At 37.9% G+C, this 27017-nt stretch overlaps 2 protein-coding genes across 2 annotated transcripts; both read left to right on the forward strand.

The window, feature by feature from the left end:
• The first annotated feature begins 161 nt into the window (after positions 1 to 161).
• On the forward strand, positions 162 to 17462 carry zgc:158482 (uncharacterized protein LOC100009650 homolog). The gene is made up of 10 exons (XM_044134265.1): positions 162 to 709; positions 2229 to 2438; positions 2545 to 2703; positions 4691 to 4815; positions 7908 to 8102; positions 8347 to 8437; positions 8531 to 8729; positions 16002 to 16099; positions 16186 to 16316; positions 16459 to 17462. The coding sequence occupies exons 1-10, from the start codon at positions 229 to 231 to the stop codon at positions 16633 to 16635; spliced, it is 1866 nt and encodes a 621-aa protein (XP_043990200.1). The 5' UTR covers positions 162 to 228; the 3' UTR covers positions 16636 to 17462.
• A 1896-nt stretch (positions 17463 to 19358) lies between these two features.
• On the forward strand, positions 19359 to 26239 carry LOC122841190 (very long-chain acyl-CoA synthetase-like). The gene is made up of 10 exons (XM_044134277.1): positions 19359 to 19933; positions 20923 to 21132; positions 21243 to 21401; positions 21768 to 21892; positions 23884 to 24078; positions 24234 to 24324; positions 24414 to 24612; positions 25316 to 25413; positions 25658 to 25788; positions 25875 to 26239. Exons 1-10 carry the CDS (start codon positions 19468 to 19470, stop codon positions 26046 to 26048), a joined length of 1848 nt encoding a protein of 615 aa, XP_043990212.1. The 5' UTR covers positions 19359 to 19467; the 3' UTR covers positions 26049 to 26239.
• The last annotated feature ends 778 nt before the right edge of the window (positions 26240 to 27017 follow it).

Below are 27017 nucleotides of genomic sequence, written 5' to 3' on the forward strand. Positions count from 1 at the left end.
GGGGATTTGGAGGTTTATAAATAAAACTAACTGTCCTCGCTGAAAATCTGTGGATCTGTTACATATACCCAGTGCCTTTGTGTCTAGAAATACATTCCCATTTCATTCCGCACATTTCAGGGACTTCTATGAAATGCTCCGCCCCACTAGTCCGCTTTTTCACCCTGGTTTTGAATGTTTTTTCCCCCAGTCAGGACTGGACTTTAGAACTTGTGGAGAAAGTTCACCATGGAGTTGTTTTTCATTTCTACCATTTTAGCAGGCGCTTTCATCGTCCCCTTCGCGCTGAAAACCCTTTTCCCCTATTTATGGATGGATCTCCGATACGTCGGAGTTCTGGTGCGGATTTTAGTCAGCTACGTAACGAACCGAAGAAGGAGACCTCCGTCCTTCGCGTTGGAGCGCTTCTTGGAGCAAGCCGCTGCGCTGTCGGACAAACCCTTCGTCGTGTTTGGAGACGAGACCTACACGTACGCGGATACGGACAGAGAAAGCAACAAGATCGCCAACGCGCTGCGGTCTCAGCCCGGGTACGAAGCTGGGGTCACCGCCGCACTCTTCATGGGAAACGAGCCCAGGTTTTTGTTTACTTGGCTGGCTCTGGCTAAACTTGGCTCTCCCGTCGCTCTCCTGAACTACAACATCCGGAGCAAGTCCCTGCTGCACTGCTTCAACTGCTGCAAGGCCAAGGTGCTGGTTGCAGCTGCAGGTAGGCGAGCTGCTGGAGACGCGGTTTTCAGCGGCTCGATCGGGATTGTGTCACTGAAAATTAAACCATTGAACAAAGCAAATCTTGATAAAGTTTAAAAAGAAAGAAAGAGAGGAAGAAAAAAGTTGCACCAATCACCATAGTTATTTCCGTGCCCTCTAGAACTTCAAGATAACAGTGTTTTTGTTTACGTTTATAATCTCATCAGTCAAATGAAATCGGTTTTTAATCGTATTATGCCAAATTGCATCAATGTGACACGATGTTACATATAGTTTAAGAAAAATGCTGTAATATTTTAATAGTTAGTTCTATTAAGACTTTATGCCTCAACTGGCCCTTTGAGGAAATTCGTGATCTTGATTTATTCTTTACTTTTGTATTCTGTCCATCCTTCCATCCATCCATCCATCCATCCATCCATCCATCCATCCATCCATCCATCCATCATCCATCCATCCATCCATCCATCCATTCATTTCCGTTCATCCATCCATCCATCCATCCATCATTCATCCATCCATCCATCCATCCATTCATTTCCGTTCATCCATCCATCCATCCATCCATCCATCCATCCATCATCCATCCATCCATCCATCCATCCATCATCCATCCATCCATCCATCCATTCATTTCCGTTCATCCATCCATCCATCATTCATCCATCCATCCATCCATCCATTCATTTCCGTTCATCCATCCATCCATCCATCCATCCATCCATCCATCCACCCATCCATCCATCCATCCATCCATCATCCATCCATCCATCCATCCATCCATTCATTTCCATTCATCCATCCATCCATCCATCCATCCATTCATCCATCCATCCATCCATCCATCCATCCATCCATCCATCCATCCATCATTCATCCATCCATCCATCCATCCATCCATTCATTTCCGTTCATCCATCCATCCATCCATCCATCCATCCATCCATCCATCCATCCATCCATCCATCCATCCATCATTATATTCCTGTCTTTACCTTAGATACGAGGTTACAATAAATCATCATTTTTCTTAATACATTTTAATTTTTACATTTTCATTTCATTACCTGTATGGACAGAAAGATTTAAAAACAAGCAACGCAATTTTTATTTATTTATTTTTACCATATTTATCCACCAGGGAGAGAAATCCTACACTGATAAATAATTGTCTGTAACTAAAATTAGTTGTAACACAGCTGAAGGCTGCATTGTTGAATTTGTGAATAAGGGAATTGGACCATCATGTCACGTCATGTTTTTACTTAATGAAACCAAGAAGTCATTGACTAATAATTTAAAGCTACCAGAGGCTCTGAGTTTTTAATAATTTGGTATAAAACAATTAAATAAAGCAATTTTAGGTATTTCTTTCAATAAATTTGTAGGCTGCTGTTAAAATAGATTGCAGCTAGCAACTAATATTTGTAACTGAAGATCTTTCAAATAAATGTTTAGTAATTTGTCTGTGCCTGCCTTAATGAATATTAATGCCCTTTTTATTTATTTTTTTGCAGAGCTGAAAGAGGCAGTGGAGGATGTCCTGCCCTCACTGATGGAGCAGGGTGTCACGGTCCTCCTCTTGGTCAAATCCTGCGACACTCCAGGAATCGTGAGCTTCTCTGATAAGGTGGAAGAAGCCGCGGACACGCCGCTGTCTCCATCCGTCAGATCGCACGTCACATTCAAAAGTCCTGCCGTCTATATTTACACCTCTGGCACTACCGGTATTTCATGATTTTTTCACAGTCTTGTGGTAACCTGTTCCTATAAAGCACGGAGTGGATCTTTTGGTTTTCACACACCAGTTATGTGCATGTTGCTGTCTTGCAGGTCTTCCTAAGGCAGCTTTGGTTGATCAGAATCGCCTCCTATCAGCTCTGGCTATTATATCTGCATACGGTGTAAAATCCAAGGATGTCATGTACATCAACCTGCCGCTCTACCACACAGCAGGGTTTCTCGTCGGATTTCTTGGCTGCATTGAAACGGGTGGGAACACGGAAAAGTTATTAACATGGGTCGTATTTTATTTAACTGGCTGCAAGCTGTGTTAGGTTCTTTGCATTTCACAAGTTTCCTTTATTTCACCCGGTTCAAAGAGCTCAACAAAACAGGAGAAGAACCAGAGTTGAAAAGTTATGTTTTCTTTTTAAATTATTTTTCACATTTGGTAAAAAATAATGAAAACCATAAAGATTTAAAGCAATATATAAACAAGTTAAATAGGTTTGGAGCAAAAATGATCAGTTCAAATTCTAGGTAACATTAAAGAATGCTACACTCCATGATAAAATAGATTGGTCATGTGGTGTTTGTTCAGTCATGTGACTGTCAGTGATGTTTATCTGAATCAATGTAAGCAGTGCGGTCACTTTTACACTGTGGCTAAATTGCAGGAAAATAAATATATGAGATATTGATGAATATTAATAAAACTGCCCAAATTCACTCTGTTAACAATCTGAATTCAAACACAAAGTTAATCATTTTTAAAATCTTTGAAACTGCTTTTAAGAGATTTTTCTAGGATTTCAACAAAGTATACTTTAAAAAAATGATAATTTTTCTCAGAAACTGGTGGTTTTTATCTTTTTTTTTCTCTGCTTTTGCTCTAAAGAGTTGTTTCTACTTTTCACAAATAAGTTTTAAAATAATCTTGTTTTTTTAGTCCTCCCACCATAATCATGTTTGTCTTCTTTTAATCTGTACGCTCAAAGCCGGAAATCCAAGGCCCCGGGCCTTTTTTTGGTGTCCTTTCCACTAAAGAGAAATTCTTCTACTAATTCAAAAAATAGTGTATTAACAGATAGTCCTTGGCAGCTTAAGACAGAGATTGATGCTTCTGGCTTTCACAGTCTTCAAAGTATTATAAAAAATAATTCTACCAATTCAATTTGCAAATATAGCCATTTACCTAAACCTAAGGTTCATATCAATTATTCCTATGCAATTTGTGCAACGTCTTAAACTTACGCAGTTAAGCCAGGTAAACCTGTAAAATCTTCTCTGTTACACAAAGACGAGCTTTTTCACATGTGATTTAAAGCTCTAGTTGCATAACCCAGGATATAATCACTCATTGGTCTCAATAAACAATCAAATTTGTGGTTATTTATGACCAGAGCAATTCTGGATCTTCTAAAGCCTCCTTTAAACTCCGGTTATTGCTATGATTCTGCAAACTGCAGATGGATTCTGTTTCTTTGCACACTGCACAGACCCTGATTATCCTGCTCCTATTCAGTCCCAGTGAAAGAGTCTTTTGTCACAAGGAACCAATAATCTGCACTGATCCTTCTCTGGCTACGCTTTCCATAAATAGGCAAAAGGTTACGCAGAGAGTGCATGTGTGTGTACAAGCATTGTGTGTGCTTGATGAAGTTTGGTGCTGTGCAGAATAGTCACAGATTTGTTGTCCGATGTCTTTATTTATTTGCCACACAGCTTAAAAGTATTCATTCTTGCTACTATTCAATATTTGATAAAGCACTTGGAATGTCCTTCGAATATTGAAGTATTAAGGCCTTTTTCAGATTTACAGCTGCACTCCTCTGTGTCTTATTAGGATTTTTTGCAACAGAATGTATTGTAGTGAAATAGAAGGATGCAATTAAATATTGTAGCGTTGCATTTTTAGGGCTGTAATGAATCATTGAATGATTCCAGTAGCTCAAGTATTAAAATCCCTTGATCTATGGATGCAAAACCTTTAAATGGCTGTGCAAAGTGATAGTTCATCTATTAAATTAACTGAAGATGAATATTTAAACTAAACACTGGAGTGCACGGTGCTGTTTTATTTTTATTTTCATTATTAAATTGAATATAATACATTTTTCAAAAGGTGAGCTGTTATTCTTACAGTTTAATTTTCTGAGCAACAGGAAAGTATTTGTAGGGGAAGCACAATTTAGGTGAATGAACTTTTCATTTATCAAGTTGTAATATTTGTGTTCTGTGATGTTTTATTTTGAAGGGTCGACTCTAGTTCTGAAAAGAAAGTTTTCTGCCTCTCAGTTCTGGGACGACTGCAGGAAATACAATGTGACTGTCATTCAGTACATCGGAGAAGTGATGCGCTACCTCTGTTGCACACCAAAGGTAAAATTGAAATAACGCCATTAATGTTTACAATACAGTTAAAAGGTAAACCGTTGCTGCTTTGCATACTGTGTCCGAGGAGCCGGGCTTCTTGGAAGCGTGGCTCATTTTCATTTTGGGCCAAATCAAACATCTGAATGTTCTTAAAGGGCTGGTTGTGCCAGAATGTATTGATAAAACCCATTAAATTGTTAAAATATCAATACATTCAGTAAGCGATTCTTAATTTTAAATAATATTGAACATCTCTTCACACTGGTCAGTCCATCCAGGATTTTGTATCACAGATTTTGTGGTGCCAATTTAGAAATATTTGTAAGAATTGTTTTGTTTTTTGGTTTTTTTATTTACAATATTTGCACGAATGGATGATGTTAAATGTGACTTTTTATTAATCGCTGCATCGATCAAGGACTATAGCTTGACATCAGCTGAGGCAGCAGTCACTTAAACCCAATCTTTTTGGCCAATTTTGAGGAAAAAAAAAATGCCATTAAAATCAGAACAAAATGTGGCGATCTGTTGATTTTGTGTGAATTTTGCAAATTTGTGAAAAACTGGAAGGACTTATTGATGTAAGTTTAGAGTCCGGAGGGCCACATAAAATGCTACGGTGGGCCAGATTTGGCCCACGGGCCTTGAGTTTGACACATGTGGTTTAAAGGGATATTAGGGAGGATTTCTTCAGGCTTTCTGGAGATTTTTAAAGTGTTTAATTTTTGTTTTTCACTTAGTTTGAGTTTAGTTCCTGACCAGGTTCACGGGATTATTTTTGCTTCATGGGCTGAATGACTCAGCCTGAAAAGGCTCCTAACCAAGTCTTGTGTTGACGTTTAACAAACATTTTAGCAAAAAACCCGTTTTAACTCGGATCAGTGATGCAACCATTAGGCTTTTATTGGCTGATACTAGTTTCTGGCTTTAGATGCAGGGGCAGAATAATCATTTCTCCGAATTTAATTTGTGGAATCCACATCAGAACAAATTCAGAAAAAAAAAATTGGCTGATTGATTGGTGCACAACCACTCAACCTCTAGGCTATTTTCTATCAGGATCCAGTCTCAAAGACACAACGTTTCCCTGAGTTTTTAATTAAATTTAATTAAATCTAAGGCATAAAAATGCTGAGAAGCAGTAGTTCTGGTTGTTTGAAGCTGGAACCAAGTCAAAATTTGACTAGGGAACCGAACAAAAATCTTAAAGTACCAGGCTGACTGATGTTAATGTATTCCAGATTGGTCTTGGTTTGGACTACATTTTTTCCTGAGCTTGTTTTAGGTTTTTCTCCTAAAGTCCACCGCTGTAACATCCTTTCTCTGAAATTATTTTTCACTGAAACTCTTTGTGAAACTCAAATGCAACAATTTTTTATTTTTTCATTTTGGTGTAACAAATTGACCAAATCTTTCATTTTTACTGGCTTTAACACTCATTTTACTTACTGGTGCAGCTGCAACAAAAAAAAAAAGTAATTAAAATAAAATAAAATAAATAAATAAATAAATTAATTAATTAATTAATCAAGATTTCCTAGGAGCTTTTGGCAGGATATTCTAGACACTGCCCTCCTCTTGGCGACCTTAATTACTGTAAAAAAAAATAAAATAAAATAAATAAAAATAGCAGGTCTTGTCAGCGGGAATTTTCCAAATCTGTACATTCCCAATGCAGAGCACAGCTGGCTCTCCAAAATAGAAATCATTAAATCTTCACTATCGTGTTCCAGTCTTCACCCACTTCATCTACCTCGTTCGAGGCAGCATGAAAATACGGTCTTTTTTTAAATTTATTTAAACTTATTCATTTAAATATCAGAACAGACATCATTGTAGTTACATGTCATTAACGCTTATTTATATTTGGTAGTACTGTATACATAGTTTCTGAGTGTATGCCATTCAGAGCATCTTGTTACATCACATGGAGCTGGGTGTCAGTTTGCAGCGTGCACAAGTCGCAGGAGTCACCAGATTTCTTTATCTGGTCATCTCTCGGAATAGATGCTGGCCTTTACTTTGGAAGACATATCAAGTAGCTAAGCGGCCACATCTTCCTGTACAAGTTTACAGTTCAAGTCGATGGTCATTCTATTTAAGCCACATGGGACAAAGGTCAGGGAATGCACATATTTTCACTTGTTTCAATTTGTCTTGATTCTTACATTGAAGGAGTAAGAACATGTCCAAAAATGGTATCAATTTTAGCTAAAAATTGATCACACCAATTTGCAAAAAGTCAAGCTTTCCTGCAGTTTTGCAGAAAAGCGAGGCTGTGTTTGATTCGGTCTGAAAATGGAGCTGATGGACCCACAGCTTCTGTGTTTTTCTGTTGCAGTCACGCTCCCATGCAGCGTCAGAAAGCGTAGAAAAGCAATGAAGTTCCAGATCTAGATGAGTGTGAGGAAAAAGATCAAGGTTTTCCAGACTTTTTTTTTAATTCTCAATTTTCAAAAGTAACAAAATCAATAATTTCAAATAATCCTTACCAAATGCAGATTTTTTTTTATTTTTTTTTTTTTACATTATTTTGTATTCATAAAAACATTTTTTTAGCTGCTGACTTTTCTCACTAAATGCACATATAATGGAAAAGAGTTTCAGTTTAGAACTTTTTGGGTTTTTCTTAACTTCAAGTTGTTGTTTAACTGGATATAAAGTGGGACAGATTAAAATGCTAAACCACACTAAAATGGACTCTTTTTTTTTTTTATAAAATGACTGCAGTAAATATTAGCTAATTATTTTTAACCATAAGCACAGCATTAAGGCAATGCTTGTAATATACTTGAAACCCAAGAGAAGATTCACCATGTTGGTGAAACTTATTAAATCCAGCGCAAAATGGTCAAATCTGATGCTAAAAAAATCTGTAATATAGTTTAGAAATCAAAAACCTGATTTTCAATCAACCCATTCTGCTGTGTTGCGTTTTTCAAACCTGCAGATAAAAACCACTATTTCAGTGACTCTAGTTGAACATTTCATAAAAATGGCAATAGAGAATAAATACTTGGAGCTTGTACACTAGTGTTAACATTTACATTTTACAAACTGCTTAATGTTTCCTTTTTTTATTTTGCATGAATCTGTAGCGAGACAATGACAAAGACCATAAAGTGAGACTGGCCATTGGGAACGGTGTCCGAGCAGAAGTCTGGAGAGAGTTCCTGAGTCGCTTTGGAAACATCCAGATTTTCGAGTTTTATGCCTCCACAGAGGGAAATATAGGATTCCTCAACTACACCGGGAAAATAGGAGCAGTTGGACGAGTTCACTTTTTGCACAAGGTAAGGATGAGAAAGGCGGTACATATCTGAACTGTGCACACGGTTTTATGTGCTCAAATGAATTTGTAACGCATAAAGCCACGTTTGAAGTGTTAAATCCATAAAACACAAGTTTTACTAAGTACTTCACTAACTTGGTTTGACCTTGTTCACCCAGTTGAACCTGTGGGGTGTAAATGTTTACAAAGACGGCTCATTAAAAGCAATTTTTCTATCTGGACTCTAATTTCAATACTCTTTGCAGAAATTGTTTCCCTACACACTTGTGAAGTACGACACAGAGCGCGACGAACCGGTCCGAGACGCTAACGGTCTCTGCATTGAGACCTCAACAGGTGAAGAATAATTACGTTTGTGACAGATCTTTTTTCTTTTCTTTTCTTTTTTTTTTGTGGTCTTTTTATTCTGAACTTGGTATTTTGTCCCAGGTAAGACGGGACTGCTGGTGTCGAAGATTACAGACATCACACCTTTTGTCGGCTACGCTGAAAACGAAGAGCAGACGGAGAGGAAAAAGCTGCGCAACGTCCTCAAAAAAGGAGACCTTTACTTCAACACCGGCGACCTAATGAGGATCGATAAAGACAATTTCATTTACTTTCAGGATCGTGTCGGGGACACCTTCAGGTACTGCACTTCTCCTCGCAGTGGATTTGTTCTGGTTTAGATAAAATAGCAGAGAAGACACACTTTTCTTTCAATTCTGCACTGTAAAAAGTAATAAGTTCACTTTACTTAAAAAAAGTTAGGAAACCGATTGCCTCAAAATCTTCAAGTAAAGTAGCTAATTCATTTTAAGGTGTTATTGCTAAAAATAACTATGTTTAGACCACTCAGATAAAGGCAGTAAACTTGAGTGCCGTTAACTCAAAATCATTAGTAAAGTTGACTATAAAATGTCAATTATGACTACTTCAAATTGTGAGTTATGTCAATTAAGCAGTACTCATAAAAATAAGTTATACTTACACGTTTAAGAGTTCACATTACTTGAAAAATATCAGGAAACCGATTGCCTTGATATGTTCAAGTAAGATGAACCAAAAGTGTTAAGTTATTGGAACGAAGAGCCAACAGACAACAGTTTGAATGGAAAAAAATGTTTAATAATTAAACAAGTTTACCTTAAATACAAGGTTCTCAAGTGTGGTTACATACACACTAACCTGGAAACAAAGTTTTCCATAGACTTTTTTAGGGGAAAAAAATGACACGACTTTTTTTTCTAGGGTAGCCTTGAATATAATATTGAATCCTTCAAATGGCCCTCAGTCTTTAAAACTTTGAGAATCCCTGCTTAAATGTCTGTGTTGACTGGTGTGAAACAAAAACTCAATTCTCAATACTAGAGCCCAACATTTATCAAAACATTGATAAAGTAAATAATGAAGTAGTGAAATGAAGTAATGTTTCTCCTCATTAACATAAAACCATTTAGTAGTCTGCAAATGCAATGATGCTCTCTCCAACAAAAAAAAAATCAAACAAGAAATAAAAATCACTTTTCCAATAAGGGTAAAGGTATCAACACTGATCCATAATGTCACATCACATTCACTCATTGCATCAGAAGATTTTTGAGTGATTGTATTTTTGGTTTTAGGGATTTATATCCAAGTGAGAGAAGCACCCTTTGGATGAAGTCAAAGGTGTACTTCAGTTGTTGAGGGTACTCCAAATTCAGAGTATAAATAAGTCCAAAGAGCAAACACATGGCATGTGGAAGATTCCCAAGATCATTCATGACAAGACTTCCTTCCAAAATGATGGCAGTACTTGAAGACTGGAGGTGCAGTGAGTCAGTGGAGGCATGGCTGTCCTCAGGAATGATGGTCAGGATCCCAATGGGGGTGTGAGACACGTCTGGGTCTTCGCAGTCCTAACAACAATAAACACCACAATTACATATCAACATAACACTTCTTTAGGGTGACCAGACATCCTCTTTTTCCTGGACATGTCCTACTTTTCAGACCTAAAAAATGTCCGGGGGGAATTTAAAAATCGTTAGGGATTTTGGTAAACTGCCTCAAAACACATTACATAGCTTACAGTGCATTGTGATTACATTGCCACTCCGTTCCACTACTCCATTCCAGGTTTCTTTGTATGGAAAAGAAATCGGTAGCACATGTACACACATGTGCTACCGATTTCTTGTGCTACCGCTGGTTCTACTCCCCACCCCGTCTCCCCCATCTCCACCCCCCGTTGGCGCATGTGTGTCCGCCGATTCTACCCCCCCCCCCCCCCCCCTCGCCAACAAAAAAAAAGAAGTGTCCTCCTTTTCAGAAACCCAAATCTGGTGACCCTACACTTCTTCATCACGGCTGCTTCTCCTACAGTTTACAGCTGCCCTACCTATGGCAGTCTACTCATCATAAGCCTTCTATAACAGTACAGCGGCTTTTTTAACCCGCCAACATCTTTATCCTTTAAGAGAGCACTTTGTCAGCGCAAACAAGATGGCGTCATCGAGGCTCACACAGCTGGGAGCCTCAAGCTAAACCAGCTAATCCGAGAAAACAACTAGTGGAAAACGACGCGTTAGATTGACAACAGGCAGAGGTAAAACTCTGCCTTGTCCGTAAGTACCGCTATCCACCACAGTCAGCTGAACAGCGAGAGATCGGCTGTGCTTGGACAACACGTCTGGCCCAGGGTGTCTGTGTTCACAGAGCGACAGGGCGGCTAGCTTGCTGCGGCTAGCTTACTAACATCACGGCTGCTAACCGGGACGAGGCCAACGTCCGGCAGCTAACCGACCTAACAGAGAAAACAACCAGTGGAAAACGACGCGTTGGATTGACAACAGGCAGAGGTAAAACTCTGCCTTGTCCGTAAGTACCGCTATCCACCACAGTCAGCTGAACAGCGAGAGATAGACTGTGCTTGGACAACGCGTCTGGCCCAGGGTGTCTGTGTTCACAGAGAGACAGCGCAGTGGCCTCCAACTGCTGGGAAGGAGCCTTAAGGAAGCGACAGGCAAAAAGAAGCGAAATAATGCCTCCAAAAGGATCCAAGACCGACGGGAGACAAGATGAGGACTATGTATCACTCACGCAAGTCAAAGAGTTGCTGAGCCAGCAAAAGCAAATGTATACGGAGTTACTCCAACAACAACAGGACAATTTTAAGGGTTTTGTTAAAATCATTGTGGACACTACTAACACCAGAATGGACGCAATGACACGAGAACTACAGGACATTAAAACCAGCCTGCAATTTACACAGAAAGACATTGACGACATTAAAGTAGAAAGTGCTAAGCACAAGGACCGAAATGACACGGTTCAGTCAGACATATTTAAAGTATGTGAGGGTATGATGACTATCACGGATAAAATGGAGTACCTTGAGGGCAATCAAGGAGAAATAATCTGGTTTTGATGGAATTACTGAATCACCAAATGAGACTTGGGCTGAGACTGAGGAGAAAGTGAAAACTATTTTAAATGAAAAGCTAAACTTTCAACATAAGGTTGACATTGAGAGAGCTCACCGCACTAAACATAGAGGAGACAGACCCAGGCCTATTGTTGTCAAATTTTTTCGATACAAGGACAGATCAACTATTCTGCAGAGCACCAAGGCACTTAAGGGATCTAAGATTTTCATTAACGAAGACTTCACGGATGCAGTAAGGAAAAGGAGGGCGGAACTAATGCCGGACTTAAAAGCAGCACGTCAAAGAGGGGACATTGCTTACCTACGTTATGATAAGTTGATCACCCATCCACGTACTAGTACCCCTAAATTATCCAACAATGTATGACAGACAGCCAGACATAGCTGACGTTCACTTCTGAAAGAGAAACATGCAACAGATCACGGCCTATGAGGATATAGAGTTACCCGTATTCCAACACAGAAACTATCATCAGCAAGATATTGAAACTGACATTGATCCTGATAACAACTTCTATAATGTCAGCAATGATAGTTGTCACTATTACAGCGATGATCAGTTCAACAACAGCATTAAAATGGAACAAAAGCTGTCAATAATTCACTTTAATAGCAGAAGCCTTTATGCAAATTTTGACAGCATCAAACAATACCTCCAACAACTTTCACAGACATTCAATGTTATTGCCTTATCAGAAACTTGGCTCAATAGTGATAAGGGCATAGACTTTGAAATCAATGGTTATGAAATGGTTTGTAAGAACAGAGAAAACAAAAATGGAGGGGGAGTAGCTTTATATGTTGACAAGAAGATTAATTATAAGTTGATCGAAACAATGTCAACTGTGATGGACAACATGTTTGAATGTGTGACTATAGAAATACTCCAGGAAAAAAGGAAAAATGTCTTAGTGAGTTGCATTTATAGAGCCCCTGGATCAAACATTGAAGTATTCAACAACTGGATAGAAGAAAAATTTATAACAATTAATCAAAAAATAATATTTTTCTGTGGGGATTTCAATATTGACCTTCTCAATCCAAATAAACATAGAATGACTGAAGAATTTATTAACACCATGTTCAGTTTAAGCCTGTATCCTAAAATCACCAGGCCCAGTCGCATTACATCGCACTGCGCTACCTTAATTGATAATATTTTTACAAATGTGCTGGAAAATAATTTAACTAGTGGAATATTAATGAATGACATAACCGATCACTTACCAGTGTTCATAGTCTACGACTGTAAGTGCAAAACTGACGATCAAAAAATAGAGACGCATTACAGACGGGTTACGTCTGAAGAGACACTAAAAGCTCTAGAAGCTGAGTTGTTGGCCTATGATTGGAGATTAATATATAAAATGAATGATGTGAATTCAGCATATGAAGAATTTCTAAAAATATTTAAAATATTATATAACAAGCACTGCCCAATTAAACAATATAACAGGAAAAGCAATCAAAAAAATTAACAGTGGATCACAAAAGGAATACAAAAGGCATGTAAAAAGAAAAACAAACTTTATAGAGAATTTCTAAAACATAGAACGTCTGAATCAGAAAACAAATATAAGAAATATAAAAATAAGTTAACTAATATTATAAAAACATGTAAAAAGGACTATTATCATAAATTACTGGATAGGAATAAAAACAACATTAAGGAAACATGGAATATTTTAAATAGAGTTATTAGAAAAGCTAACAATAACAAATATCCAGACTATTTTATGGATAATGAACAGAATATTACTGATTTGAAAAGTGTGTCAATAAATTCAATAGATTTTTGTTAATATAGGACCTCAATTAGCAGAAAAAATACCGACTACAAAAACTGCAACTCAGCAATATCTAATTGAGAATAATCCCAGCTCCTTATATCTCAACCCTGTACTAGAAGAAGAAATCATAAACATTGTGAATAACTGTAAAAATAAGACTTCCACTGACTGTGATGATCTGGACATGAAAACTATTAAAATAGTAATTAAAGGAATCTCTAAACCACTAACTTATATTTGCAATTTATCATTTCAAACAGGATCATTTCCCAACAAAATGAAAATAGCGAAGGTCAAACCAATGTATAAAACTGGCAACAAACACCTCTTCACTAACTACAGGCCTGTTTCTCTTCTCCCACAATTTTCTAAAATCCTGGAAAAACTCTTTAAGAAAAGACTGGAACAATTCATAGAAAAACATTCGCTACTTATCAGCAGTCAATATGGATTCAGAGCAAACCGGTCAACATCGCTGGCCGTAACTGACTTAATAGAAGGAATAACCAACGCAACAGATAGTAAGAAACTGGCAGTAGGGATATTTATAGATTTAAAGAAAGCTTTTGATACAATAAATCATGAAATCCTACTTAAAAAATTAGAATGCTATGGAATTAGGGGAGTAGTTTCTGACTGGATGAGGAGTTATTTAAAGAGCCGGAAACAATTTGTGAAATTGGGAGATGTGGAATCTGATTGGCAGGAGACTGTCTGTGGAGTACCACAAGGATCAGTATTGGGACCAGTTTTATTTAATCTTTATATAAATGATATCAGTAAAGTGTCCAATGTATTAAAATTTATCTTATTCGCTGATGACACAAATATTCTAGCCTCAGGAGACAATTTAGAGCATCTTCTCTCAACAGTCACTTCAGAGATTAGTAAGTTAAAGATATGGTTTGACCATAACAAATTATCCCTAAATTTGGACAAGACGAAATTCATGGTCTTTGGGAACTGTTATAAAAATACTGAAATCCAAGTTCAAATAGAGGACGTAACTCTAGAAAGGGTTTTTGCTAATAAGTTCCTCGGTTTAATAATAGATGACAAAATCAGTTGGAAACCTCATATTCAACATTTACAGAGTAAACTCAGTAGAAGTATATCCATATTGGCTAGAGCTAGACATGTATTGAATGCTAAATCACTTCATATTCTATATAACTCTCTGATTTTACCATATCTATCATATTGCTGTGAAGTGTGGGGAGTTAATTACAAGAGCTCTTTACATCCGGTAACCGTCCTACAGAAACGAGCCATTAGAATCATCCACAATGTCGGTTATTATGAGCATACAAACCCGCTCTTCATAATATCCAGAATTCTCAAATTTGACGAGCTTGTAGAATTTAAAATGGCTCAATTTATGTTCAAGGTATCTAAAAAGTTGTTACCTGAGCACATACAGAACGCGTTTTCTGAAAGAGAAGGGGGGTATAATTTAAGGGGTCACTCAAACTTCAAGATCCGCAATTTTAGAACAACAAGAAAAAGCTTCTGTATTTCAATTAAAGGTGTAAAGTTATGGAATAAGTTACATGAAGATTTAAAACAAAGCAATAGTTTAACACAATTCAAAAGAAAGTACAAAGAGGTAATTTTCAATAGATACACACATGGGGACAGAAAGCAATAAGGTGTGTATTGAAGATAACAACTTGGTGTCAGGGTTTAGAAAGATAAACCAGCATAAAATGGGAAAATGTATAGGTAAATATTAGTAACTGTTACTTCTGACTGCCACTTTGATTTTGATTTTTTTTAATGACAGTAGGACTCTAAAGTCTCAAGTGTTTAGGGGTAGGAGTTTATAAGTTCTCACTTCTTCCTACCCCATTTTGAGCATGATATGTTAACTGAAACTAAAAATCTGTATTTTCTCTTCTTTCTTATGCACTTCTTGTTACTGTGCACTATTTTATTTTTATATTTGCATCATGTTCGAATAAATTTCATTTCAAAAATTTCATTTCATTCATCCTTATCCCTTTTCCTTTTTTTGTTTTGCGCCCCGGACAGCTTTTTTGCTCTGCCGCTCCATCTTGTTGCCACTAAATAAACATGATATTTTCGACTAACGTTAGTCCCAGGCATCGCTAAATCATTACACATAAAGTTAACCTCAAAACCTGGACTTACGGATGAATTATACGGCCGAGATAACGAATATAAGTTTGCTAAAAAACAGTGGGACTTACCGTGACAAAACTTAGCTGCAGCAACCGCCGTGTTGTTGACAGTTTGGAGCTTCTTTCAAACACGTCGTCACTCGTCAGTGTCCAATGCGCATGTGCGTTCAACGAGAGCTGCCGAATGATGCCGAGTTTTTTGCTGGTTATGCAGATGCGTTTTGCTCACTCATAACTCCAAGTTCGGGTTACTTGCTGCTGATGAGTTTGATTACTTGCCTCAGTAGAAAGTTGTCTTTGCTAAGTTTAAGTTAGTATAGTCAACAGAGTAAGCTGGAATGAGTTCAGGTCACTTTTCTTTTTGAGTACACTTTACTTTTACATTTTACAGTGTGCTTATTTTTTTGGGGAGGGTGGAGGGTACATTTATGATTGAACAAAAATGTATTTTTACCAAATCCTTAATTAACTTTTATTTTATGTGTTACTAGATGTCTGAACCAGAAAAAATAAACAAATAAAAACACTTAAGCTGATTGTAAGTTATTTTGAGGACACAGGTGGAAAGGTGAGAACGTTGCGACAACTGAGGTCTCCGACATCCTTTCGATGAGTGACTGTCTGCAAGAGGCCAATGTTTATGGAGTCCAAGTGCCAGGTAATACTCACTTAGCAAATATCGTTTAGCATAATTTACTTACAGGTGAATTTGGTTCTAATTTCTGTTATTTTATTTTCATTCAGGACACGAGGGGCGCGCGGGAATGGCAGCTGCCACTCTGAAGAAAGGTGCACGGTTTGATGGGAGTAAACTTTATGACCACGTTGTTAGCTACCTGCCCTCATACGCACGACCCCGCTTTATAAGGCTGCAGGTAATTCAGTCAAAGCCAGCTTCATTGTATCTTGATATCGGGGGACGCAAGTGCAAACAAATGGGCTTTTGTTCTGCTGTGAACGCTGCTGTGGCTGTGATCAGTCCCAGTGACGTGTGCGTGCTCTTTTCTCTGGTTTCAGAGTTCAGTGGAAGTCACGACTACTTTTAAGCAGATGAAAGTGAAGCTAGTGAATCAAGGGTTCGATCCAGAGAACATCCAGGAGCCTCTTTACGTCCTGGACGACAGAGCAAAAAGCTACGTACCGCTGACCGCTGAGATCTACCGCTCCATCCTGTCAGGAAGCACGAAGCTGTAATGAGCTCCACCGGCCGTGCGAGAGGCTTTCATAGCGTTTGATTTATTTAATTTTTCTTTTTTTAATGAATAATTTCCAGCTCAGGGAGACAAATGTCATTTTAAATATCCTTATGTTCTTTTTTTTTTAAAACATACACAATAATCAGTGTGGTATTCTGATAAGCACAATCACAAGGTAATCATAAAACTACATTGTTATAAATAGCATAATATCTGCTTACCATGCCGTATTAACTGTTTAGATATTTTGTTTGTTTTGGTTTTTTTAACTCAGTGTCATATTTGTGTTTACATTTATCTTTTCAGAGATGGAATGTGGTGAATCTTGTTACAGCTAAAGCACAGCATGGATAATATTTCATAATTTCTTAAAAGATTTGACCTTTTTTCATAAGCATTGCTTTTATATGCCTTTAGGGCTCAGTTGAAGTAATAATCTGTAAGCTATTAAAACATATAGATAGCATCCATATTTGAAATTGATGTTATTGACCAATGTCTGTGAAAATAAGCCAAACTGCCTAAACTTAAAGTTACTGTTACAGCAAATTGTGTAGATTTTCAGTATTTTTGCCCATCAGGAGCCCGATGTTACGAGAAGGAGAACACAAGGTGGCGCCATGCTTTGACATTTCTCTTACTGCTGACATTTTTTTTATGGTGAAAGAGACCAAGGAATAGTTTAAAAGCGTTTAGTTGACTGACAATAAAGGTACAACTGCTAACAAAAAATAAATCTAATCAAACTTTTATTATTTGATTTGAACTTCTGAAAATATGACTTCACAATCAGAGAGTGAAAATGTCATGATATATTTAAAGAAAGTCGAGTTATGTTTGTTTTTTGTTTATATATATATATATATATATATATATATATATATATATATATATATATATATATATATATTTGGACATTTAATTTAAACAGAGATAATGAAGATATTTTGCTTAGCAATTTGTATCACTTCCTACTTTTATATTTACAATATATAGCTACCGTATTTTTGGGATGTGTACAAATTTAGACAAGATGCAATTAAAATATTTAAATTAGGCCTGTCTCGATAACGATAAATCAATTAATCAACAATAAATTAAAACTATCGACGTCATTTTAATTATCGCCTTTGTCGTCTCTTCCGGCCTTTTTCTCTTTCTTTTGATGACACTGAATGAAAAAAGGCTCAACTCCGCTGCTCTCCACTGACCCTCCCTTCCTCATTTCCTTAGTGTAATTCCCAGCGCACACAACACGATCTTAGAGGGTCGATTGTCGGTCCATTTTCAAAACCTGAGAGACCTCACATTAGCCGACAGAAATCCTAGGTATAATGGATCGATCGGGTTCGATCGTGCCGCGTGGGGTCCAATAATGGACACAAAATAATGGCTACAAGTCCAGTTAACTGATTTTGCTTAAAAGATAGAGAAAAAAAGTGATTTTGTTCATGATTACGGTTAGCAAGATTGTAGCAATAACGGTCGTGAAACAGCCGTTATAAGAGTTCGCTACATGTATCAAGTTACCTATACACTTCCCGACCCAATTTTGTTAGATTACGGTGGTATCCTGACTCATTGTGTTATCCGTTAATCGGAAGCGTTAATGTTACTTTTTTTTTCTTTGCTACATGTAATCGGTTCTCATCAGAGTTGCATATATTTATTTATTTTTCCCTTTCCCCCCATACTGTGTAATCGATTTTAGCGTAGTTATTTAGAGCTTAATGTAGGTTTAGTTATCTAAATGTTTCCAATTTAAATTTTGTAACTAATCACATGATTATATATATTTTTTCAGAATTATTATAATTCAACTGCATTATTACCTTTACAATTTCATTGCACATAAGAAATAGGTTTTCTTTTTATGTACCTCTTACAGATTTAAATTGATTGTTGAGTTATTTTGATTTGGCCCTTGGGCGTGGTCACAGCTGGTGGGAGCTGATACAGTTTGTTGAGTGAATAGAATATGATTGTTTTGGAGCAACAAAACGATACTTTGAAAATGATTGCACAAAAGAAATGGTTATTGTCTAATTTCATGACTTTACAATTTTGAGAATTTGTAATAAAGACAGAGTTTGAGGAAGAAGACGGCGGTCGCTCTCTCATTCACTGGAGCTGTTCTTGTTACAGGCTTCCCACGCGGAAGAAAGGAGTAGCAGAGACAAGAATACAAAACATCATTTGTTACATCAGTTTCATTTCACCTGAGACGTGTAACATGTGCAGAGCTGAGAACTTAAACTCAGAGATGTGCGAAAACATTTCTGAGTTTAAAATATGCAATAAAAATGTCAACAAAACCACTGTTGTTACTCAGGGACGTAGGGGGTCGAAACTATGTTGTTAATTATATCTGATCTAGGATCAGTTATAAGATCTGATTTATCACACAAGGCAGATTGATGCTTTAAATCACACTGAATTAGTTACTTTGTGATCATTTCAATGTTAAATATCTGATAAAACTCTGACCCCAATCAGTGATAACTGTAAATGGGAAACATGCACATCATCCCACTGAGTGCTTTTTATCTCTAGACTTCAACAAAGGCCTTTTGTTTGTTCTGTTTTAAATGGTCTGACGTTTTAAGCCCAAATGATTGTGCTGAACCCTTGGAACATAGGACCCTGGGAACACATACTTTCCCTTTCAGCAGTGGTTTGTAAATGAAAAACTTATGTGAACCCTTTTTTCCTACAACCAGAAGAGGGAGAAGTTGGGCAAAGTTCAGGAGGCGTAAACGAGTCAAAACTTTTCACTGCAGTGGTTGAGGCACTCTTAACCCTCAGGACTGAGTCTGCAATCCGGAGCACAATGATCGCATACATCCTGTTTACCGTTTTGGCAATTTTGCCATTGTTCATCTATTGGCGAAATCCATATTTTCTGGGAGATCTAAGATACGCGGTCACTGCAATTCGCATCGGCATGCGAATGAGCAAAATCAAGAAGAACTTTTCCAGCATGCTGGACTGCTTCTTGGATAGAGTGAAGAAGCATCCAGAAAAGACTTTTCTGATCTTCGAGGAGAGCGCCTACACGTACAGCCAGGCCGACAGGGAGAGCAACAAAGTAGCCAGGGCTCTGTCGACGCACGCCCAGCTGAAAGAGGGGGACACAGCCGCGCTGTTTCTGGGCAACGAGCCGCAGTTTGTGTGGCTCTGGTTGGGTTTGGCCAAGCTGGGCTGCGTGGCGTCACTCCTCAACTCCAACGTCAGGTCCAAGTCTCTGGTGCACTGCTTCTCCTGCTGCGAGGCCAAGGTCCTCATCGCCGGTGCTGGTAAGCTGGAGCCACTTTTCAGAGGCGTCCATTTGTTGAATCTTTGCAGTTTTTTTTCTTATTTTTATTTTTTATTTTTGTGTCCCATTTTTCCGAGACTTCTTTTTATTGTCACGTGATTTGTTCAGAAATGAGTGATTTTGTCCAATGAGCTTTCTTCGTTCCTGTTTTTGAGTGTCTGTTGAAGCCAGTGCTAATGTTATAATGGATCTGTGTTTATTTCGACACAAACAAAAAATGAACTAACTATTGGGTAGATGAAATTAGCTAGACCATGGTTCTCAAACTGTGGTCCGAGTTCCTCCTGTGGTACGTGCTTCTATAGTGTTCTGTTCCTGTGAAGTTTGATTTTGGGTCTGGGAATAATATTAAGCCCAACCTAGTTTTGCTCCAGTGGAAAAACGGTGGGCTTTGATAATCAATATTTTTTATTAACCAGCACAATACACTGTTATTAGTGACACAAGCTAATAACAGTGTATTTCTCTGAACTTTGACCTTTCAATCACTAACATAACATAATGTTCACTAAAGGAGCTCATAGAATATGTGTGATTTGAGACACAAATATTTAGAAAACAAGATAAAACTATTTTTTAAAATCTTTATTTGGGCATCAAATTGTATTCAAGGTGGCCATGTTGGATTTTTCAAGTCTCCACTTGAAATTTTGACTTCTGACTTGTCATACAAACCATTGTCAGGAAAAAAAAACAGAATGCATAGTTTAACTGCACTGTTCAACCAAATATGCAATGGCAATAAACGCGATTTTTTTTTCCACTGCTATTAAATAGTTTATACTGGCATAAAAGTCACGTCTGTTGTGCAATTTCCTATTTGCTCTCCCCCGCCCCTTTGTGTGACAGACAATAAATCAAATAACTTTAGATTAAACTACTTTTGCAATATTTGGATTTGTTCGTAACTTTCTTGAGAACTACCGTTCATATTTGCACAGACCTCCACTTTTATTCTCTTTCTCTGAGACTTGCGAGGAGCCGTAGAGGAGGTTTTGCCAGCTCTGAGAGAGCAGGGCATCCGCGTGTTTATCCTCAGCGACCAGAGTGACGCAGAAGGCATCGAAAGCCTCGCCGATAAGATCGAGAAGGCCTGTGACGAGCCTCTGTCGCCGCAGCTGAGGGCAAACATCAGCCTCAAAACTCCAGCACTCTACATCTACACGTCTGGGACCACGGGTAATCAGCCGTCCTCGTCTGACCTTGACCTGTTCGTTCTGTAGCGTTTCTTGCTAGTTGTGGCCTTGAGCTACACATAAAAGGCTTTTAATGGCAATGTTATCTTTTAGGACTTCCCAAGGCAGCTGTAGTTAACCACGAGAGGGTATGGATGTCGTCTTTTCTCCAGGTTATGGTTGGTGTGCACTCCAGCGATGTTCTCTATTTGTACCTGCCTCTCTATCACACCTCTGGTTTTCTGATGGGACTCTGCGGAGCCATAGAGCGAGGTAATTCATGAGAGACCTAAATCAGACATGTCGTCTACGACAACGAAAGAGTCGATGAGTGAACCATGTGTTAGGAGAAATGTGGAGAAAAAGCAAAAAGAAAGTTAATTATCTTAAATCAATAGCTCATTAAAAATGTGACAATGTCCTGTAGCTATTTAGTCATTGACTGTCCGCTGCTTTGCCTCAATGATGATATCAAGCTTATGAAAGGTTAAGCCAAAATACGTGACCTCAAGTAAAGAGCAATCTGGTTCTGGTTTCCAATGTTCGTGTTTGAAAGACTCAAACTTGTAAACACTACTGAGCCCTCAGCTAGCCTTGTGTCTCATTTTCTGCTGATATCTGTGCATCTTCCTTTTCCAGGGATCACTGTGGTTTTGAGACGGAAATTCTCGATTTCCAACTTCTGGAATGACTGCAGAAAGCACAATGTGACCGCCATTCAGTACATAGGAGAGATCATGCGTTATCTGTGCAACACACCGAAGGTAAACATTAGTTTGATATCACATGATCCCAAAAGACCTTTATTAATTCTGCTGAATTCAGAGCACATTTTGATCAAGCAGCAGACCCAACCTTCTTTAAAAAGTTTAGTCATTGCTTAAACATCCAGGAACTTGGATAATTTAATCATCCCCCCAACAGTGGAGAAGAATGACTCTCTTTTATCAGGAAGAAACCTCCAGTATAACCAGACAAGGATCTCGGCTGTTATGCACAGAATAACATTACTTTAAAGATATTTGCCCTTTCTCAGATTTTTTCTACCAGAGAAATGGCAAAGAAAAATTGGTTTTTTGTCCAGTTTAAATGCTTCAGTCAATCGTGTACATTTGAATGCTAGATAACCTAAAAAGATAAAGAAAATGTTATATTTTTCTCTTATAATATCATGACAATATGATTAACCCCCTTTTTAGGAAGCTGATTTCACTTAATTTAGCTAAACACAAGTCTGATTATTGCAAGACTCTTTAAATAAAATAAAAATTTAAAAACCCTAACCTGTCTGACATGAGGAAGGCTAAAAACACTCAAAAAGAAACACAGTTTGGAAGGCAAGAACAGACGAGAAACAAAGCTGAGTCAGAAGCAGTTATTAGGTTTAATACTTTAGTATTAGATTTATTAGTTACTTTTTCACCGGACGGTTTAAACGTTTCATTTTTCCTTAATAAATGAGATCGCAATTTCAAAACCTCTACCTCTCTAGCAAGTTAGCTAGCTTTAACTATTTACTCATGTTTGTGTGAAATTAAGATTTGTTTCATAACCTGAAAACATTTAAAGTACATTAAAAAACCTGTAGAAATATAAAAGGAGGTGGCCTACACATACAGGAGCACTGTGTTAAGAGTGCCGTGTGGTTGAGGACCCAGTGGAAGGGCCTTGTTTACACTGATATATTGGGAGGGATGTGAAAAGCAGGGAGAGTTTATGACTGTAACAGCCTGGTGTGAGAAGCTTGTCCTCAGCCTGGTGGAGCCAGTCTGTGGGTACATGGTGACTTAGACCAGGAGGCCAGACAGAGGCGGGTTGTGTTGTTTATGAGGTCGGCTGCTTTCACTCTCTGTGTTCTCTGTACAACGGAGGGTTTTTCTTTTCCTTACAGTGTAGCAATGCAGCTAATCAGGATGGATTCAATAGGGATGTAGAATCCTTGCTGATAACTTCTTAGCCTTTGAGCCATTGGTTGTTGATATGTGAAAGTTTTGGGGTTTTTTTATGTTTAATTATTATAATGTTTCTTTTTCTTAATGTTTTTCCCTGCCTTTTTACACATTTGAAGTAAAGATTTGCTTTCTTTTTATTTTATATATGTTACAGCCCATCAATCAATCAATCAATCAATCAATCAATCAATCAATCAATCAATCAATCAATCAATCAATCAATCAATCAATCAATCAATCAATCAATCAATCAATCAATCAATCAATCAATCAATCAATCAATCAATCACATTTATTCAGACGCAATTATGGTCCATATAAAAAACAAGAAACAGACAGAACAACAAGAACAATAAAAATAAAATAATCATCCACTGCCATATAAACTAAGGATTTCACAAACCAGAGAAGAACCTCACTGAGTTTTGAACAGGATTGGTCAAAGTGTGATTTTCGAACCAAATCCTGCGTGCCAAAAGTGTAAGAACCAAATAAAATCCACATTTCTTTCTCTATTAAAAAAATGTATTTGATTTCCATACAGGCCAGTTTATCTAAATAACCTGAATTGAATTACTATATTCACTTTAAAAAAGCTATTACAATTCCAAATGCTATGTTTACAATACTGCATTCTTGTTCACGTGCTGTCCGATTTCTCATTTTAATTTGTCCAACAACAAGTCAATGCATTTTATAAGCCACTAAAATGATGACACCTAACTCTGCTCTTGCATCAGTGCGCAACATTGCTCGTAAAGATGTTTCATTTGTGTCTGACCTCCCCTGCACCCTCCCCTCAGAAAGACAATGACAAGGATCATAAAGTGAGACTGGCACTGGGGAACGGGTTAAGGCCGGACACCTGGGTTGACTTCCTGCAGCGTTTTGGAAATGTTCGCATCTGCGAATGCTATGGAGCGACAGAATCTAATGTTGGGTTTGTCAACTACGTTGGAAAAGTTGGCGCCATCGGCAGAGAGCATTTTCTCTACAAGGTGAGAATCGTAATTAGCATAATATGTGTACATGTATATTGTTTGTGCTTGCCAAATTTTTTTTATCTTTACAGGATACTTTATCATACACATTCAAATGGCTGTCAAATGATTTATTATTCTTCATTTATCATAATCTCCCAACTTCTTTTCAGATGTCATCTCCATACGCCCTTATAAGGTATGACACAGAAAAAGAGGAGGCAGTCAGAAACTCCAGAGGATTTTGCATTGAAGTCCCTAAAGGTGAGTTTGTTCAGATCCAAATCTAACATCCGTCCTTGTCTTTTTTCAAAACTTACCGTGTTTTTTTTTTTTTTTTCTCTAATGTAAAGGCGAAACTGGTCTGCTGGTGGGGAAGATAGGACAGAAAACCCCTTTCTATGGCTATGCCAAGAACAAACAGCAGACGGAGAAGAAGAAGCTGCGAGACGTCTTTGTGCAGGGAGACCTCTACTTTAACAGCGGCGACCTTTTGAGGATAGACGAGGAGGGATTTGTCTACTTTCAGGACCGCATTGGAGACACTTTCAGGTCAGTGGCTGGGACAAAATGGAAAAATCTATACAGATGGACACTAGGAGAAGACAATAAGCCTATGAAGACAGAATAAAAGTTGGTTAATTGATAGTGTTTACCACAGTTGCCCTTTTTGGTGGAATCATATTTAAAGCTCTTGTAACACTGATTGTCTCATAATTTCAATCAGAACATATAGATGTACAATTCTAATGATCTTGGTATCTTGTGTTAATTTTTTGTTGTGTTTGTGTATCAGGAATTCTTGTCTGCAGTTTGTAGGCAGGGTTTAAATATTCTGCATCCTAGCCTGGCCTGTTGGTTATACTTATAGTAAACAGGCTGAAAATGCCACAATGGACACATAAGGTTGTCATTCGTCATTATTTTTCCAGATCTGAAGATGATTAAGGCACAAAAGGGTCTAATGTAAAAGTGGCATCAGCTGGTATAAATGTGTGTAAGCAAATTTTCACTTAAAATATTACTATTTTCTGAGGCCTGAGTTGATAAATGTTGAAATTGGAAGTTTTTTCAGTAATCTAACCACTCTATGTGAGACGATAGCTGTTGAGAAATTTAGATATTTAACTTTTTGCTTTATTGATTACTCTCCAGGTGTAATAGTTTTCACAATATGGGATTTTTAAGAATTATTATTCTACCAACTTGCAGCTAACTTTTCCATGTGCTCTGGCTGTCTTGTCGTCTTGTGCAGGTGGAAAGGAGAAAACGTGGCAACCACAGAGGTGGCTGATCATTTACTGACGGTGGATTTTATTGAGGAGGCTAATGTTTACGGCGTGAAGGTGCCAGGTAACTTACGTCATTACTACCCGTTTCACAGCTTTGTAAATAGAAATATAGAGTTCTGTTTTTAACTGGGCAAGAATATGTACCTTTTTTTTAAATCATTGTAGCACATCAAGTAGAAAGTAATGAAAAAATTAAATATGACTTCTGAGGATAACCTCTTCTACCATTGTTGGAAAAGTTGTTCTGAAGTTAAAGATTTATGCTTTACTAAAGTTGTCTTTTTACATTGACTGGGACTGATTAGGGCATGAAGGAAGGATTGGAATGGCGGCGCTGAAGCTGAAAGGAAACGCAGAGTTTGATGGGACAGCTGTATATCAGCACGTCAAAAACTACCTGCCCAGCTACGCCAGGCCACGTTTCTTACGGATCCAGGTAACCCAATGTACAGAGAAAGACGCAAAACATTTGTAAAGTCAACTTGAAAATTCTCATAGTGACAAGAATTGTTCCTGGGACAGGATGCTGTAGCGGTGACTGGGACATTCAAGCTGCTGAAGGCGAAACTGGCTGAGGAGGGTTTTGACCCCGCCGTCATCCAAGACCCTTTGTTTTTCCTGGAGGATGGTAAAGGCTACGTACCCATGACTCAGGAGATTCTCACCGCCATCACAGAGGGAACGCTTAAGCTCTGAAAGAGTCGAATGATTTATCTGATTTTATACATTTTAGGTAATGCAGGCTGCAGAATAATGCAAAATGACCAATACATTGAGCGTGTTTACAAAGGGCTAAAGGGAAAATATTTCATACAGGAATATTTCATAGATTATAGTTGTTCTTTTTATATATAATTCAAGCGTAAATAAAAATTTTTTTAAGTCCAGTTCATATTTCATTCATTATTTTGTATTATTTATTTCCCCAATTTTCAGCTGATATCAGAATTTGCAAAACAAAGGATTCAAACAAACTTCCAGCAGAACCAGGCTAAGTATGAGCTTCCATTTTCAGCAACTGAGAGGACATGTGGGAGACACTGACACCCTGAGCCAGGAGTTTATTTTTATATGGAAAAATAAAGCAAGACAAAAAAAAACACATAGCAGTTCCTCCCTAAATGATTCTGTTTAGGAAAGGCTGGACACAAAATCACCGATCCAGGAGAACTTTTTGTGTTAAAGGAAAAAGTAAAAGGTACATTCAGTTTGTAGCAGCAATCGCCCGTCAACAGCTTAGTAAATGAATCTCTACACAACTAAACATAACTGCAAAACCAGGGTTACCTTCTTCAGTTATAAAAATGAGAATATGTATATTTAGTTATTGGTAGTGTTACAAGGGCTGCACAGTGGCGCAGTTGGTAGAGCTGTTGCCTTGCAGCAAGAAGGTCCTGGGTTCGATTCCCGGCCCGGGGTCTTTCTGCATGGAGTTTGCATGTTCTCCCTGTGCATGGTGGGTTCTCTCCGGGTTCTCCGGCTTCCTCCCACAGTCCAAAAACATGACTGTCAGGTTAATTGGTCTCTCTAAATTCTCCCTAGGTGTGAGTGTGTGTGTGAATGTTTGTGTGTCTTGTATGTCTCTGTGTTGCCCTGCGACAGACTGGCGACCTGTCCAGGGTGAACCCGCCTCTCCCCCAGAACGTAGCTGGAGAGGAACCAGCA

This window comes from Gambusia affinis, linkage group LG02 (assembly GCF_019740435.1).
Source record: "Gambusia affinis linkage group LG02, SWU_Gaff_1.0, whole genome shotgun sequence".
Lineage (NCBI taxonomy): Eukaryota > Metazoa > Chordata > Actinopteri > Cyprinodontiformes > Poeciliidae > Gambusia > Gambusia affinis.